Here is a 15,509-nt window from a genome sequence, read left to right on the forward strand (position 1 = left end):
AATAAACATTTATTAAGCAGCTGCTGTGGAAGGTACTTGAGTCAGATGAGTTCTGTAGACATCACCCACTGAGTATCCTTCTTGTCCTCGGACAATATTTCTAACAATTTTCAGGGTGATTTACAGAGGACTTATTGACAGAAGCTAGTATTCATGCACATGAACTTGCCTTACCATAGTAACGATGTCATGAATTGTATATTCAAATACATGAAGCTAATTCTATTCTTTGTGCTTGAATTGAATGGGAGTAGGGGTTTGGGATAGGAAAAAGAATTAAACCAGACTGATTTCATTCTGCAAACCTGGGGCATGATAATCAAGTATATTTGTTCAAGTACTATGAAGAATGAACTCAAGGGTTAGTTGGTATGTTCATTGTGTTCTGGATATAATTGGGTTAAGAACTTTGGACTAAGATAGTTCAGAGTTTGTGGACAGACTGCCACCACCAAGGTATGTAACCCCGAGTGGTTTACTTTTCTGAGCCTCAGTTTGTTCCTCTGTAAAATGTAGGAGTCGCACCAAAGGAATCCTCGGGTTTTTTTCTACTCTAGTATCCTTTATTTCTAAGAGATTGTATAGGAATATCTTGATTTCATTAGCAACTCTACCATGAACTAACTAGGTGACCTTAGTATGTGAGTAAAAGTACCTGTTTTTACCTTTGTTCAATGTAAATACAATGCTAAATAATATCCAAAATGTCTTCCCATCCTAAGACTCTGTAAATTTTGTTGCTCAACTATAAAATCTCAACATTTATTTTTCAGCTTTACAAGTAAAATTATAAGAAACCGAGGCGATCTCAGCTTAACAAACTCAGTATTTGTTATGTAAAGAAATGTAATCATGAAGACCACCAGGTTATAGAGAGAGAAGGGAGATCACTGTTATATCTTTTAAGCCCTGGACTATACTGAAATCTAGATTCCAAGTAGTCAGTTATTCACTCTTCTGACAAATATTTACTGAGTGCTTAAGAACACAGTCAAGTAAAATCAGAATCATAGATGCTTTTGGGGACAGTTTATCTTTTCATCATTTTATCCAGTTTTCTGCCTAGCTGGATATTCCTATGCCTTTGCTTCTTCCTCTCACCCAATCAAAGCAAGTAGCTTCATTCCTCTTCTTTAAAACTTTCCACTGTCTTCAATGCCTGCCAGAAGAAATCTCAACTCCATCAGAAGGCCCATTGCTTTTAGGACCTAATTCTCTTGTCTTTTATTGAGCAGAAAATTGCATAAAATTAGAACTCCAGTCACCTAAACACACAACAGAAATCCTACAAAAACAGAAAGTTATATTTAAGGTGAAAGATGTTATATTTGCAAAAGATTTGATCATATGTGTTTAAGGTAATTGAAATAAAAGTGGCTTGTCTAGGAAATAATAATAGCTAATATTTATTGAAATTTTAATAAGTGCCTAGGATTATTTCTAAACACTTTGCAAATAGTGTCTCATTTAAACTTTCTAAGATCTCTATGAAGTAAATACTGATGTTGTTATTATTTTGTAGATGAGGAAACTGAGCCACACAAAGGTAAAACCACTTGCCTGAGGTTGTGCACTTAATCTTTGGAGATTCAAATTCAGGCAGTCTGATTCTACTATGCTATTACTAAAAACCTCTCTGCTTTGGGAGGCCGAGGCAGGTGGATCATGAGGTCAAGAGATTGAAACCATCCTGGACAACATGGTGAAACCCCGTCTCTACTAAAAATACAAAAAAAATTAGCTGGACGTCATGGCACACGCCTGTAGTCCCAGCTACTCGGGAGGCTGAGGCAGGAGAATTGCTTGAACCCAGGAGGTGGAGGTTGCTGTGAGCTGAGGTCGCACCGTTGCACTCCAGCCTGGTGCCTGGTGAGGGAGTGAGACTTTGTCTCAAAACAAAACAAAACAAAACAAAACAAAAAACCTCTCTGCATGGATTATCTACACTGGGAAGCTGCTTTAACTTCTAAAAGAATTGCCAAGGCACATTTAGAGGAACAGGGTGTCTGTCCTCTGTAGCACATTAGTGTAAACCTTGAGAGCATAATTCCCATGTGTCAAAGCTTTAAGCTAGAAAAACTCCATTTGAGAATAGAAATTATCATATACGCATGTTATCTTTTTCTTAATTAAAAAAAATAGCAAACACCATTTGTTTTGAGTCATTCTTCACGGTGAGTACCGCTTGCTAAGGTAAAGGCATTTACTCTGATTGTAAAAACAGGGTAACTAGAGACCTGCTTAATGAAGCTCATTGTAAAATATGCAAAATCTCCTTTTTTTTCCTCCTCCAAAAGTAAGTTTAACACACCATCTATCAATTCACATCTCCATAGGGTACTTTATAGTTCAAGAAGTGTGTGAAAAAGTACTGTTGAGAGCAAAACAACTTTGCAAGTTGAAACAGGCTGCCAATTCTTGATAACTCTATAAGGGAGGTTCCCAAAGAACAGAACTAGGTTTATGGTCATTAAACCCCTGGCTCCATATGCAAAAGGATTTCTTCCTGCAACCTATCAATACTGGATGGACATCCGCTCCAGATGCAACAGTTTTACATATTATTTAGACCCAATTTTGGTGTTTGATTAGTTCATTGAAAACTGTAACTCCTGTGTTTAAAAGATGAGTAATTCTTCATAGCATATTAAAAAGGGGAGAGATAAGAGAAGATGTTGCTGTCATTTTGAGAAACTGAGTGCACAGTCTGCCTCATGAAATGTGCAGCTTCAGTAGTGTTCATTACTACACTGAGACACTCAGGAAAAATAACGCGTAAGGAGGCTGTGGACCCTGAGAGCCAGGATGGAAGTTTAGATGACCTCTGACCTCTCTTATCTGGGGAAGGCAATTCTGTACTCCAGCTACTCTGACTTAGCCTCATGACAGCCTATAAAAAGCAATTCATAAAGTAAAAAGTGAATCGATGATAAGTTAAAACCCAATAAAGGTTAAAAGTTATAAAATAGAAATAGATGAGATTTAAAACAGAAGATAAAAGGCTAGAGAGCCAATGAGCTAAAAGGTTACCTTTTTTTTTTTTTTTTTTTAACACAAAAAAGGTTAAGATAAAAGGCTAAAGCCCAGGAGATGAAACATTGAAAATAATCATGTGAATTTGATCAAGGGTCAAGCACAGAGGCCCTTAGGCACTCAGAACAAAAAACAATAAGGAAAAAATACAGACTTTTAAAAAGTGGCAGAAAGCCCAGAGATTAAGGAGATAAAGGAGAAAGAGGAGAGGAAGGAAGGAAAAATGAGAGGGGAAGAATACTCGATGGAAGCAAACTAAGAAGACAAGCTGGGCTTCTGAAGACATACCTGGCCATCATTACCCAGATCCTTGAATCCCACACAGGACCCAGACAGAGTAGGGGCTCCCTACTTCATGCAACTTCATACAACTAGGAACATTTAGGACCACCCAGTCCTCTTCCAACACAGGCATAGAAACTTCTCAAGTCACCACTGACCCCAGTCCATCAGCCAACTTTGCTGGCTCTGGGCTGACCTGGTACTGACTGTGGGTTGGGCTGGCTCTCAGAGTCAGAAAGACCTAAGTTCATGCCCCAGATTTACTCTTTATTCACTGTGTGACTTTGGGCATGTTTTTCACCCTCTCTAAGTCCCAATATCCTTATCTGAGTCATAACAATGATAATAGCTCTAATAATAATAGAAACACTAATAACAGCAACCCATCTTTGTCTCATTAGTAGTATTTTTATTACTTCTAGAGATGGTCTCTGCCAAACACTAAGCAAATTCCAGAGAAGTCTCAATCTTCACACCCACCTATGGGACCATTTCCTGTCCCAGTGTTAATCTCATCACCCAAGAATACAGAATTGCCAGCCAGAAACCCATAGAGGATGTTTGTCACCAATGGCCTCTGTGTTGGTCGCTCATTTCTGTGACTCTCAAACTCTAGTCCTTTACAGAAAGAGGGTAAGCAGTTATGAGGAAAGCACAAACTAAAGGCGGCAGAGTTAATTCTGGATGAAAGAAAGCTTGGACTGCTATCCCAAGTCTTATGTAGGATATGGAAACACTGACTTAATGATATTCCCTTTTCACTATTTCAGACTCTACAACATATGCACATTTTCTGTTCAATGCATTTGATACGGACCACAATGGAGCTGTGAGTTTTGAGGTAAGCCCTGGCTTATTTTCATATCATTTAACTTCAGAGTTCAGTCTTTTTAGGGGAAAAATGTGAGTTTGGTGATGCTTATTTTTGATCGGGGAAATGAAGCCCAAGGACATTCCCTTTCTCTCCTGGAATTGCTAAGAATTATCTTTCAAAAGAAGTACAAATTGCAAGCCATGTTTAGTTTATTTTCTAGTACTTTAAATTGGCTCTTACAAGGAGAGTCCATTTCTTCAAATGCATGCGAAAAATCCCAGAAGGCAAATGATTTAAGTAACTGTTACTGAAACCTTCTTATGGGCCAGTAGCTGTGGTAGGCGGTGGAAATACAAAAATAATAAAGTCAAAAGCCCCTTTGTGGAAGTCTCGGTAAGTGGAGCAAACAGACAAGAAATTCAAGAAATTAAATGTAGAAAAATACTATATTCACCAGCCTGACAATTCTACAAGGAAATCTCTTTTTAAATTACAAACTTTAAGTGATCTGTAGAGAAAATTTTTTTGTTGTTGTTTGCTTGAGAGAGAGAGAGTCTTGCTCTGTCATAAAGGCTGGTGTGCAGTGGCATAATCTTGGCTCTGCAACCTCTGCCACAAGTACAAGCAATTCCCTGCCTCCTGAGCAGCTGGGATTACAGGCACGTGCCACCCCACTTGGCTCAAAAGTATTTAATTTTGTTCATGAAGTACTGTGTATAAGCATCTAGTAAAATAAAATATGTCCTAGATATTCACATAGCTTATATAAATATAAATATATATATTTATATAAGCTATTTATATAAATATATATATTTCATATGATAGGTAATTCATATATTTAAATGGTACACAGCGGATCACAAATTGTAGTACATTGATTTAAATATTAAGAGATAAACAAGACATGAACTCTGCTTAGCTGTAAAGGCTTTTATTTTTGTTAGAAAAAAGGTATGAAAAAAGTATACCTCATTTATTTGTTACATTCTGATTTGGTTGTGATTGATTAGTCTCAGAAGCAGCATTATACATATTTTGCTTTGTAATTCCAGTTTCTCTTTTCCATATATACATATATATGTATTCATAGTATATATATATATATATACACACACACACACACATACATATATATATATATACACACACACATATGTATATATTTGGAAGATGCATTTATTTCTGAAAGTGGGGAAGGGTGCATCTTAAATATGAGCAGAAATTTTGATTAGAGTCCTGATAAATGGAAACAGAGGATGAATGGGGCAAGCAAGGAAATGGTACCTGCACAGAAGGGGCTGTAGCAGAGAAGCCGGCCCAGTGGAATTGATGGACTAAGTCTAATTGCTGGACTAAGTCTCCTTAAGAGAATGAAGGCTTGGGATGGAATGGGAAGCAACAGAGAGCAGGGCAAAGGCTGGACAGAGTGTATCAGTCCTGGGAACCAAGGGAAAACGAGTAAATCATCAGGAAGACAGAATATACAATTGGAGAGCCAAGAGGGAAGGCTGGGGAAGGAGACAGGCCAGATCCTGACATGTCTTAGGCAGGATGCTAGGGAGATTGGACTATCTTGTAGGAGGTGAGGAGTCTTTGCAGAATTTTTGGCAGGGATGTTAATTTATCAGAGCTATGTTCCTGGCAACATGGAGTGCAATTAGCAGCTGAGTATTCCAAGAGTCCAGACAGGAGCTGATGAAAGCCTGAACTGCTGTAAAGGTACTGGAGGTGAAGAATGAAAGAAATTAAAACAGAATTGGTAGAATTGTATTTCAACAGAGCTGTCATGTATAAAGAAAAGTTCATATGGGCACAGGCAGCTATCTGGGTGCAAGGGCTTTGTGGAGTCAAGATGAAAAAGAAGGGTGCAGCCTTCTGTGATGTCGTCCAGCCAGTCGCTACAGGGGCAGGATGAACAGGGGCAGCCAAGAGCCTCCTCACACACACTCCGTGCTCATGCAGATTGGGTACCACAATTAAAAAGATTCTGGGCCCAGAAATCCCAAAGGGCCATCTCCCAAACTTAAGTGAGAAATATCACTGAGAAGATAAAAATAAAAGCTGAAAGTGGAGAAGGAATGAGCTAAGGTGAAGGAGTGGACTTAGTCAAGATGAAGCAGGCATGTTTATCCTGGGTGTAGAACCAGCAGTTAGTGGAAGGAGAGGAGATGGTTGGGGGAGGAGCATCCTGGGTACCAGTCTTCATAATGTTTCTTTTGCTAATGGCAGCTTAGGTCACTCCATGATAGTAACTTTGATCATTTCATGATAATGTCATATTTGTGTTTGCTTCACTTTATGTACAAATTTAATTCCAGCACAGTCTTAATTTAGCTATAATATAGAAATCAAAAGTTTGACCTAATATAGTTCACCTAATATAAACTTTTATAGTTGGATTCCAGAGGATGAGTAAGGCAAAAACTATTAGTGATTCCATTAATTGAAATTACTTATGTAGCAGCAATATACCACCAATTTCCTAGGGTATATTATATCCAATTTTACATGTAAATTTAGTCTGGTGTTAATGATATGGAACCATGCATAACATTGCTTTTATAATATTTATGTAAAATACCAGTAATTGCAGTGAATGTTGATTATAATTTGGGAAATTAGTTGTAATGGTTATATATTATGGGCATGTTGTTAAAATGCCTTTCCTTTTAAAGGAAGACTAATGGCTAAATTAATAAAGTTTGAATGAAAGTCAAATTTAAAACTAGGCTGTTTCAGTTACTTTTCTAAATTGATTAGCTACCTGGGAAATCTCTAGAAAACAGGCATGGTTAGGGAATGAACTCATTTTGAATAGCAATTGCATACTGAGAGGTGCAGTACAGAGACCATCTGATTCTATGATAAAGGGTAATGGAAGTTTTCCACTTAATTTGCTTAAACCTAAAAGGCAGAATAAATATGATAGGAGGGGCCCTGAATTTGATACGACGGGATCTAATCTCCATTTTGCCACCCAGTAGCTCTGAGACCCTGGGCTGAGTACTTAACCCTCGTGACCTCATTGTTCATACCTCCAAAACATCAGCAACCAAAGCTACTTCATAAGATAGTATAAGAATGAAAAGGGGAAAATGTCAGTAAAGGGCTTGGCTCTGTGCCTGGCAGCAAATATGTGCTCAGTGTTTATTAGATATTAACTATAGCAGTTATCAGCTGGGGGATTTTTCTAACAAAGCAAATTAATGACAACATTGGTCATCTCATTGTCCATTAAGGTAACTACATGCACATGCATCATTCTAAGCCATAGCAGTCTTTGATTGGCAGGTGGGGAGTCAGGAGGACTAACGTCCCTGGCATAGTGGCCAGCAATGAGGCACTCAATAAAGGTTTGGCAGATGAACAGAGTCCACAGCTGAACAAGTCCAGGTTATTATAGTCAAATCTCTATGCCTTTTCCCTTCTTTTGCCTTGATAATAAGAGAATGGAAACCAGAATTTGGTACAGACCTTCCCACCCCTTTATCATTTTTTGTACATTAGGAAACAGATATAACCTCCTTTCATATTTACAAGTAAAGTAATTGTGCAAAATCCTCTTTAAGAGTTGTTGTTAAGTTTGCCACTTCCTACTTGAGAGACTTCAATTACCACTCAGAAAAGCATGGAGCAAAAATCTTATAGCCACATTAAGTTTCTTATTTTTCTTTTGTACAAAATAAGATAGTGATTCCTGTTTTGAATAACTCTTTACTGATATCATCCCACAAGACAACAAGGGAGAGGTGCTTAAAGTCCACAGCTATCTTTTAATGTAAATTGTTTCAGGATATATAGTATTTAAGAAGATGTGAATTAGATGTCAGCATGTGAATTAGGATACTTTTGTTCACAAGTATTAGAAAATGATACACTAAGTGAGAAAAAAAATATATGATAATTTCATTGGCTCACAGGAACAAAAAGGCCAGAGACAGGGCTGGCTGCAGCCTAACCATGGGACCTTTTAGGGCTGCAAGAGGCCACAGCCCCTGGGCTTCATGACTCATTGCTCCTGTTGAACAAGGAAGGAAGCACATGTCTGTCCTACCGTTCCTAGCAAGAGCCTGAGTCTGGGGAGTCATTCTTAGACTTGGACTAGGTTTAGTCAAATGCCAACCGCAGATCCAGTTGTCTGGCCAAAGGGATAAAATGTGCTTCCTGACTTTGCCCAGGTCATGGCTCTATCACTAGACCCAGAGACAGAGAGTGAGCACTCACAGAACATCATGGAGCACCAAATGGAAATTTGGGACCTATTAGGGAGGCAAACAAGTCCACGCTTGACTTAAAAGTGCTATCTCTAACTCTCATTGTTACTCTGCTGTTCTGTGTGTTGGTGAGGTCAATGCCAGTCATGATCGCTGTAGGCCAGAGGTTCTCAAAGTGTGATCCCTGGAAGCAGTATAGGCTTCCCCTTGGAACATGTTAAACATGTAAATTTTGGGGCCCCAATCCAACCTAATGAATCATAATTCTTGAGGTGGGGCCCAGAAATCTGTGTGTTAGCAAGCTCTCCAGGTGATTCTGTTGCATATTATGAGAACAAATACTCTAAGCATGCTTTCAAAGACCCTGTAGGCAGCTCCCCTTCCAATTAATGACATATAACTACAAATTTGCGAATTAACAATATATATATATATATATATATATATGGTCTACATTGATAACCATCAACCTCATCTAGCCTTTTAAAACTGCTCAGCAATCTTCTTGAATAAGGCTCTATGTTCTGCAATAAATATTTTATACCTTCTGAAAAAGCCAAGGTTTTATTTTTTGTTTGAGACAGAATCTTGCTCTGTTGACCAGGCTGGAGCACAGTGGTGCAATCATAGTTCACTGCAGCCTCAACCTCCTGGGCTAAAGCAATTCCCATCTAAGCCTCCCAAATAGCCGGGACAATTATGTACACCACCATGCCCAGGTAATTTGTTGTTAATTGGATCTGGCCATGTTGTACAGGCTGCTCTCAAACTCCTGGGCTCAAACAACCCTTCCATCTCTGCCACACAAAGTGTTGGGATTACAGGCATGAGCCGTCATGCCCACCTGCTGGTTGTGCAAGGTGTATACTCACCACCACCAAGGCCTGTCATTACCTTTTCATTACACTGCATATCATCGATAAATAATTATCTAAAATATGGCAGGGAAATAATTTGAGGAAAGTCTGCCCTTCTCTAATTTGCACATCACTTTATTGCCTAGTAGCAGAGCTTCCTCCTCTCTCCTCAAACTTCCGATTCTTACTTCTTCTACCAGGTTCTTCACTCCCAAGCAGCTGACACTTGCTAAAGCTATTAAACAAAAACACAGTCATCTTTCCACTGTAAAGCAGCTACTGGCATCCACACCATGTCCTCCTGCATCAACTCCATTCTCAGATTGGCCCATCTACCTGTGTTCTGGATCATCCACAACTTCTCAGGAGCATCAGCCTATTTCAGACTCTTACTCTTTTTAGATTCTTCCGTTCAGTTTTCAAAGTGCTCCTCATTAAAAATCACTCTTCACCCCTTCTACTCCACTGGACCTTTCCCTATTACTCGCTGGTGACCTCCATGTTGCTGGTCCAATGAACATTTTTCCGTCCTCAGCAGCAAAATGAACAAGCCTTTCCTAGGGAAATTCTCAGTTCTCCTGATTCCCTTCTTTAGTAACTTCTTTTCAAGATGCTTTGCCAGCTTCTCTTCTCTATGCCTGCCAATATTGGAATTCTTTGTGGCCTTCCCTGGAATCTTCTTTTTCTCTTACTTGACATTCTACACTGACATTCTACCAATGGGAAGTAGACTAAGTACGGTGATCCGGTTGCCACAGCACCATATGTTGAGACTGTCCTTGCCATAGTTATTGAATGGTCTTGGCACCATCATTGAAGAATCAACTGGCCACAGACAGCTGGGTTTATATCTAGACTCAATTCTTTTCCACTGTTCTATATATCTGTCTTTATGCCAGTACCACACAGTTTTGATTACTGTAACTTTGTACTAAGTTTTGAAATTGGGTAGTGTGAGTCCTCCAAGTTTGTTTTTCTTTCTTAAAATTGATTGGGCTGCATTATTCAGGGCCCCTGGCAATATGAACTAAAAAATTATTTTTATTTTTGTCTTTTTCATATCTGCCAAAAGAGGCCAATGGCCATTCTTGATAAATTTGCTTAAGTGGAATGGTTGTATATTTCCTTAGCATGATAAAAGTATTATGCTTAAAAGAGAATAGAAATATTCTCAAGTTCAAGAAAAAACTGAGAATATTACCATTTTCATTAGGTAACACTGTCCTAAAGATATTAGGCTACACAATTAGAAAAAAGCAAACATTTAAAAATTAGAAAAGAGAGGTAAAATTAACTCCATTGCAGCTAATATTATTGCACACATGAAAAACCCAGGAGAAAACCAACTTAAGTTGTCAGCAGATTGGCAGGGTACAAAATTGTCATACAGAAATCAACAGCTTTCATACATACAAACAACTAATTTAGAATATATGATAGAAAAAAAATCACATTCACAACAGCAACAGAAAGGTTAAAATATCTAGAATAAGAATGAGAAAAAATATAAAAGAACAATTTGGTTAAATAAACTATGATACATTTACATATACAATGGAAACTCGAAATGTTTCCGATTTATGGTTAAGTGGGAAAAAACATATAGAAATGTTAGTAAAACAAACAAATGTATCTTTTATTTGTATATGCACAGAAATTCCTTGGAAGTAAATATGACCTATTTATGCCAGTTGTCTACGGGGAAAAGGGACAGGTGGCTGGGTCCAAGGAGGGAATAAAATTTTTCACCAGACAGCTTTATAATTTTTAAATGTTGGACTATATGGATGTTACTTATTAAAAAAAAAAAAACTTAAGCAATTGAAATAGAAATACAGCTATAGAATGAGGGAATGTGGAAAAGGAGAGATATAATGCAAATTCACCCAGAAGACTTTTGGATTTTCCCTCTGCTTTCATTCCTACCTAAAATTGGATTATAAACTGAATACAGCACATTGTAATGTTAACCCTGCTGTACATAACAACGAATATGAGCAGGTGCAGTGGCTCACACCTGTAATCCCAGCACTCTGGGAGGCTGAGGCAGGCGGATCACAAGGTCAGGAGTTCGAGACCATCCTGGCCAACATGGTGAAACCCCATCTCTACTAAATACACAAAAATTACTGGATGTGGTTGCAAGCACCTGTAGTCCCAGCTACTCAGGAGGCTAAGGCAGAAGAGTAGCTTGAACCTGGGAGGCAGAGGTTGCAGTATGCCGAGATCGTGCCACTGCACTCCAGCCTGGGCAACAGAGTGAGACTCTGTCTCAAAAAACAAACAGCAAAAACAAAACAACAACAACAAATCTAAATGAATTAAGTTAATCTGGCCAGTCTGGAATGCAATCAAACCAGCTTAGCCAGGATACAAAGGGAGGGTTCCATTCACTAAGAAAAACTTACATAGCCAGTGTCCTTGCCAGGGATTGTTATAAGCAGCCTTTTTTTTTTTTAAGGCTTGAATTTGTTATTATACTTTATATTCTGAGATAAATGTGTAAAACATGCAGGTTTGTTACATAGGTATACACATGCCATGGTGGTTTGCTGCACCCCTCAACCTGTGAGCTACATTAGGTATTTCTCCTAATGCTATCCTTCCCCATGTCCATGTGTTCTCACTCTTCAACTCCCATTTATGAGTGAGAACATGCAGCATTTGGTTTTCTGTTCTTGTGTTAAGTTTCCTGAGAATGATGGTTTCCAGATTCATCCACGTCCCTGCAAAGGATATAAACTCATCCTTTTTATGGCTATATAGTATTCCATGGTGTTTATGTGCCACGTTTTCTTTATCCAGTCTATCATTGGTGGGCATTTGGGTTGGTTCCAAGTCTTAGCTGTTGTAAACAGTGCCACAATAAACATATGTGTCCTTGTGTATTTATAGTAGAATGATTTATAATACTTTGGGTATATATCCAGTAATGGGATTGCTGGGTCAAATGGTATTTCTAGTTCTAGATCCTTGAGGAATCACCACTCTCTTCCACAATAGCTGAACTAATTTACACTCCCACCAACAGTGTAAAAGTGTTCCTATTTCTCCACATCCTCTCCAGCATCTGTTTTTTCCTGACTTTTTAATGATCACCATTCTAACTGATGTGAGATGGTATCTCATTGTGGTTTTGATATGCATTTTTCTGATGATCAGTGATGAGCTTTTTTTCATGTTTGTTGGCTGCACAGATGTCTTCTTTTGAGAAATGTCTGTTCATATCCTTCGCCCACTTTTTGATGGTTTTCTTGTAAATTTGTTTAAGTTCTTTGTAGATTCTGGATATTAGCCCTTTCTCAGATGGATTGCAAAAATTTTCTCCCATTCTGTAGGTTGCCTGTTCACTCTGATGATAGTTTGTTTTGCTGTGCATAAGTTCTTTAGTTAGATCCCATTTGTCAATTTCAAGCAGCTTCTTTTTAAATCCTCAGAAAATTGTGAAGAGGTAGATACTAACAATAGGTCCACTTTACAGATATAAGAATTGAGGCAAAGGGATGTTAAGTTGCCTGAAGACACAAGGCCATCCCGTGGCATAGCTGGAGAATGAATCCAGGCAATGTGTCCTCTCCAGCTCCATGCTCTTACCCACTGTCCCCATGTAAATTATAACTGGATTTCTAATTAAGGACCACAATTGTTATATCTATCTTTTATGGACAGCCACATTTCTTGTTAGCAAATTTTTTTCACTGAAGTGTGTTATGTGTGCACTTGTATTTTTTTTAAGACTGTACTATTAGATTCTTTTAGTAAATCATGGGCACTTGCAGTGAAAAGCCAATACCACTTATACTTAAGTTTCTTGTTGTGTGGGGATCCACTGTTACAATTTCCAGTACTACCATTGATTTAACTCAGTTTCCAATTAGAAGATAAAAATGTTAAGACTAAGGAGTGGTTTATGCCCACAAAGAACTCTGAAAAATAGACAACCAGTAACACATCAATCATTTTGCTAAATAAGTGGTTCAAAATCCAGAGGGTTGTAGCCCTTGCTTCCATCATTTCTTTGCCTTTTCTTTTAGAAATGTCATGTGAAATTGTATTTTTATTTCTTTTTAGGATTTCATCAAAGGTCTTTCCATTTTGCTTCGGGGGACAGTACAAGAAAAACTCAATTGGGCATTTAATCTGTATGACATAAATAAAGATGGCTATATCACTAAAGAGGTAAGGGATGCCTCACCAACCCAGCTATAATTTGGACCATTTTCATTTCTTAATTTTAAAATATTAAACAATTGCAATTATTAATTTGAAAATAGTTTTCTTCAGGAAATCCAAAATATTTTATGTAGTGGAAGAAGGACGTGTAATTAAAAATCTGGAATAGAAATAGTTTATGGTGAAGCTCCAAAGTAAATATATAAACACATAAAGATTATACCCTTGTTTCCTGCTGGCATCTTAATAAATACTGTGAATGGAATAAAGACCATGGTTGGAATCAGCTAGAAAGAAAATGTATCCAAGCCATGTTTCAATATTTAGCCTGCAGCCTTTCTTTTCACCATAGCATGTGAACCATAATGAAATGCAATTTTGCAATCATGTAGATCGTGGAATGACCTGATGCCATGGTGGGGTCTCCAAATGCACTTAGAGGCATGTTATCCAGGAAACAAGGCTCACAGACCAAATTGAGGTACTCATATTACACAGTTGATTAATTTAAAACACAGCAAGAAGTAAAGGGAAAGGGAGAAGTTAACCACACAGGATGGGATGCAAGTGGGGTTGAAAGACCACAATCCCTGAATCCTGGGCATGCTCAGTATGCCTATGTCCCATCTCTATCTGCCTCAAAACCCTCCCTCAGAATTGAGTTTTGAGCAAGTGGCCCTACAGACAAAAGATGCCCTGGGACACTTGCCAATGACATGAACTTTCACTACTGTACAGACACAGGTTCAAGTGTGCCTGGCTACAAGTATAGTCTGATAAGTAATAATGGGTTTCATTTGCGTTTCTTGAACAGAAGACACCTGGGGCTAGAATAGGTTGACAATGGGTGCCAAATTAAGACCTCATGACTATTAAGTGTTCACATACATAGAACATATCCTATATAGTGTTTCTTGTATATTTTTACACCATGAATATTACCCAGGTACCTCAGGAATATTAAGTATCTCTTGTTCTTTAATTCCTTTCTATCTCTGTTTAACACATCTCAAGAATTCTGTGTCTAACAAACTACTTGCTACTTAACTGTACTCAAAACATCTTAAAAGGTTTCATTTGTTTACAAATTACTTTATCATTTATAATAGAATTGAATACTCTTAAAAGTAAATATACGTTAGATCTATATTATCAACCTAATCAAGAGATCTTTCATGTGAAACAAATGTGCAACAATAAATCTAAATGTTTAAGTTATTATTTTTATTCTCATAAGAATGAAAATGGTAAGGCAAAAATTAGACTGTTTCAGATAAAAAGTTAATAAAATTTCAAGGTGTTTCCCAGGGTCAAAATATTTTGACTAGTCTTCAGGTATGTCTTCAGTTAAAGCCATAGTAGAAAAAATACAACAAAAATCCTACTGATCTTTGAGACTTACTTACCAATTAATTTCACTAATTCTAAGTGGTGTTTTTTCTCAATATATGGTGTGCATTATATTTTATTCTCAACAGATGGAAAATGATAATTAACACATAAGATATATAATGATTCAATTAAATATAGTCTACCTAAAGTCTATAGAAATCCAAACATTAAACCAGCATATTCTTTTCCTATGTTAAATACATGGAAATTTGCATCATTTTGAAACCAAGAGATCAGATTTAATTCTTACATTCTGATTCTTCTGCTGTTGGCTTTTCCTTTGGGACAAGAAACAGTCATCTAACAAAGAATCCAACAAACAGTCAAAAATTTAAAATTGAGTAGGAAACATCCGTCAGAGCTTCTTAGACTGGTTTCTTCATATATATGTGCAGCCTCATGCAAGTGCCTTTTACTTTTCAGGAAATGCTTGACATAATGAAAGCAATATATGACATGATGGGTAAATGTACATATCCTGTCCTCAAAGAAGATGCTCCCAGACAACATGTGGAAACATTTTTTCAGGTAGGAATGAAAACAGAAATCAAGAGGGAACGAAAGTAGGAGATAAAGTCCTGATGTTTGCCAAGCAGCTCGATGATTCAAAAGAAAGCAAAGGAAAATAATTTTTACTGAAACAAAACAGCATTTACCATCCTTTTAATAGCTTTAGTTTTGAATTTATAATGCTTATATAACTACACTTATTGAACATTCACTAAATCCTTGATACAACAC

The 15,509-nt window shown here is 37.6% G+C and overlaps 1 protein-coding gene across 4 annotated transcripts in view; it reads left to right on the forward strand.

The window, feature by feature from the left end:
- The window catches only part of KCNIP4 (potassium voltage-gated channel interacting protein 4), a 974,830-nt gene that overhangs the window by 955,603 nt on the left and 3,718 nt on the right, over positions 1–15,509 (forward strand). For all 4 annotated transcript variants that reach the window (XM_017540614.2, XM_017540612.2, XM_017540611.2 and 1 more), the window contains exons 4-6: positions 4,086–4,156; positions 13,275–13,382; positions 15,192–15,296. In XM_017540614.2, the coding sequence (XP_017396103.1) occupies positions 4,086–4,156; positions 13,275–13,382; positions 15,192–15,296 (284 nt within the window). The remainder of the gene's footprint in view (positions 1–4,085; positions 4,157–13,274; positions 13,383–15,191; positions 15,297–15,509) is intronic.

The sequence above is a fragment of the Cebus imitator genome, unplaced genomic scaffold (genome assembly GCF_001604975.1).
Source record: "Cebus imitator isolate Cc_AM_T3 unplaced genomic scaffold, Cebus_imitator-1.0 Scaffold127, whole genome shotgun sequence".
In the NCBI taxonomy this organism is placed as follows: domain Eukaryota; kingdom Metazoa; phylum Chordata; class Mammalia; order Primates; family Cebidae; genus Cebus; species Cebus imitator.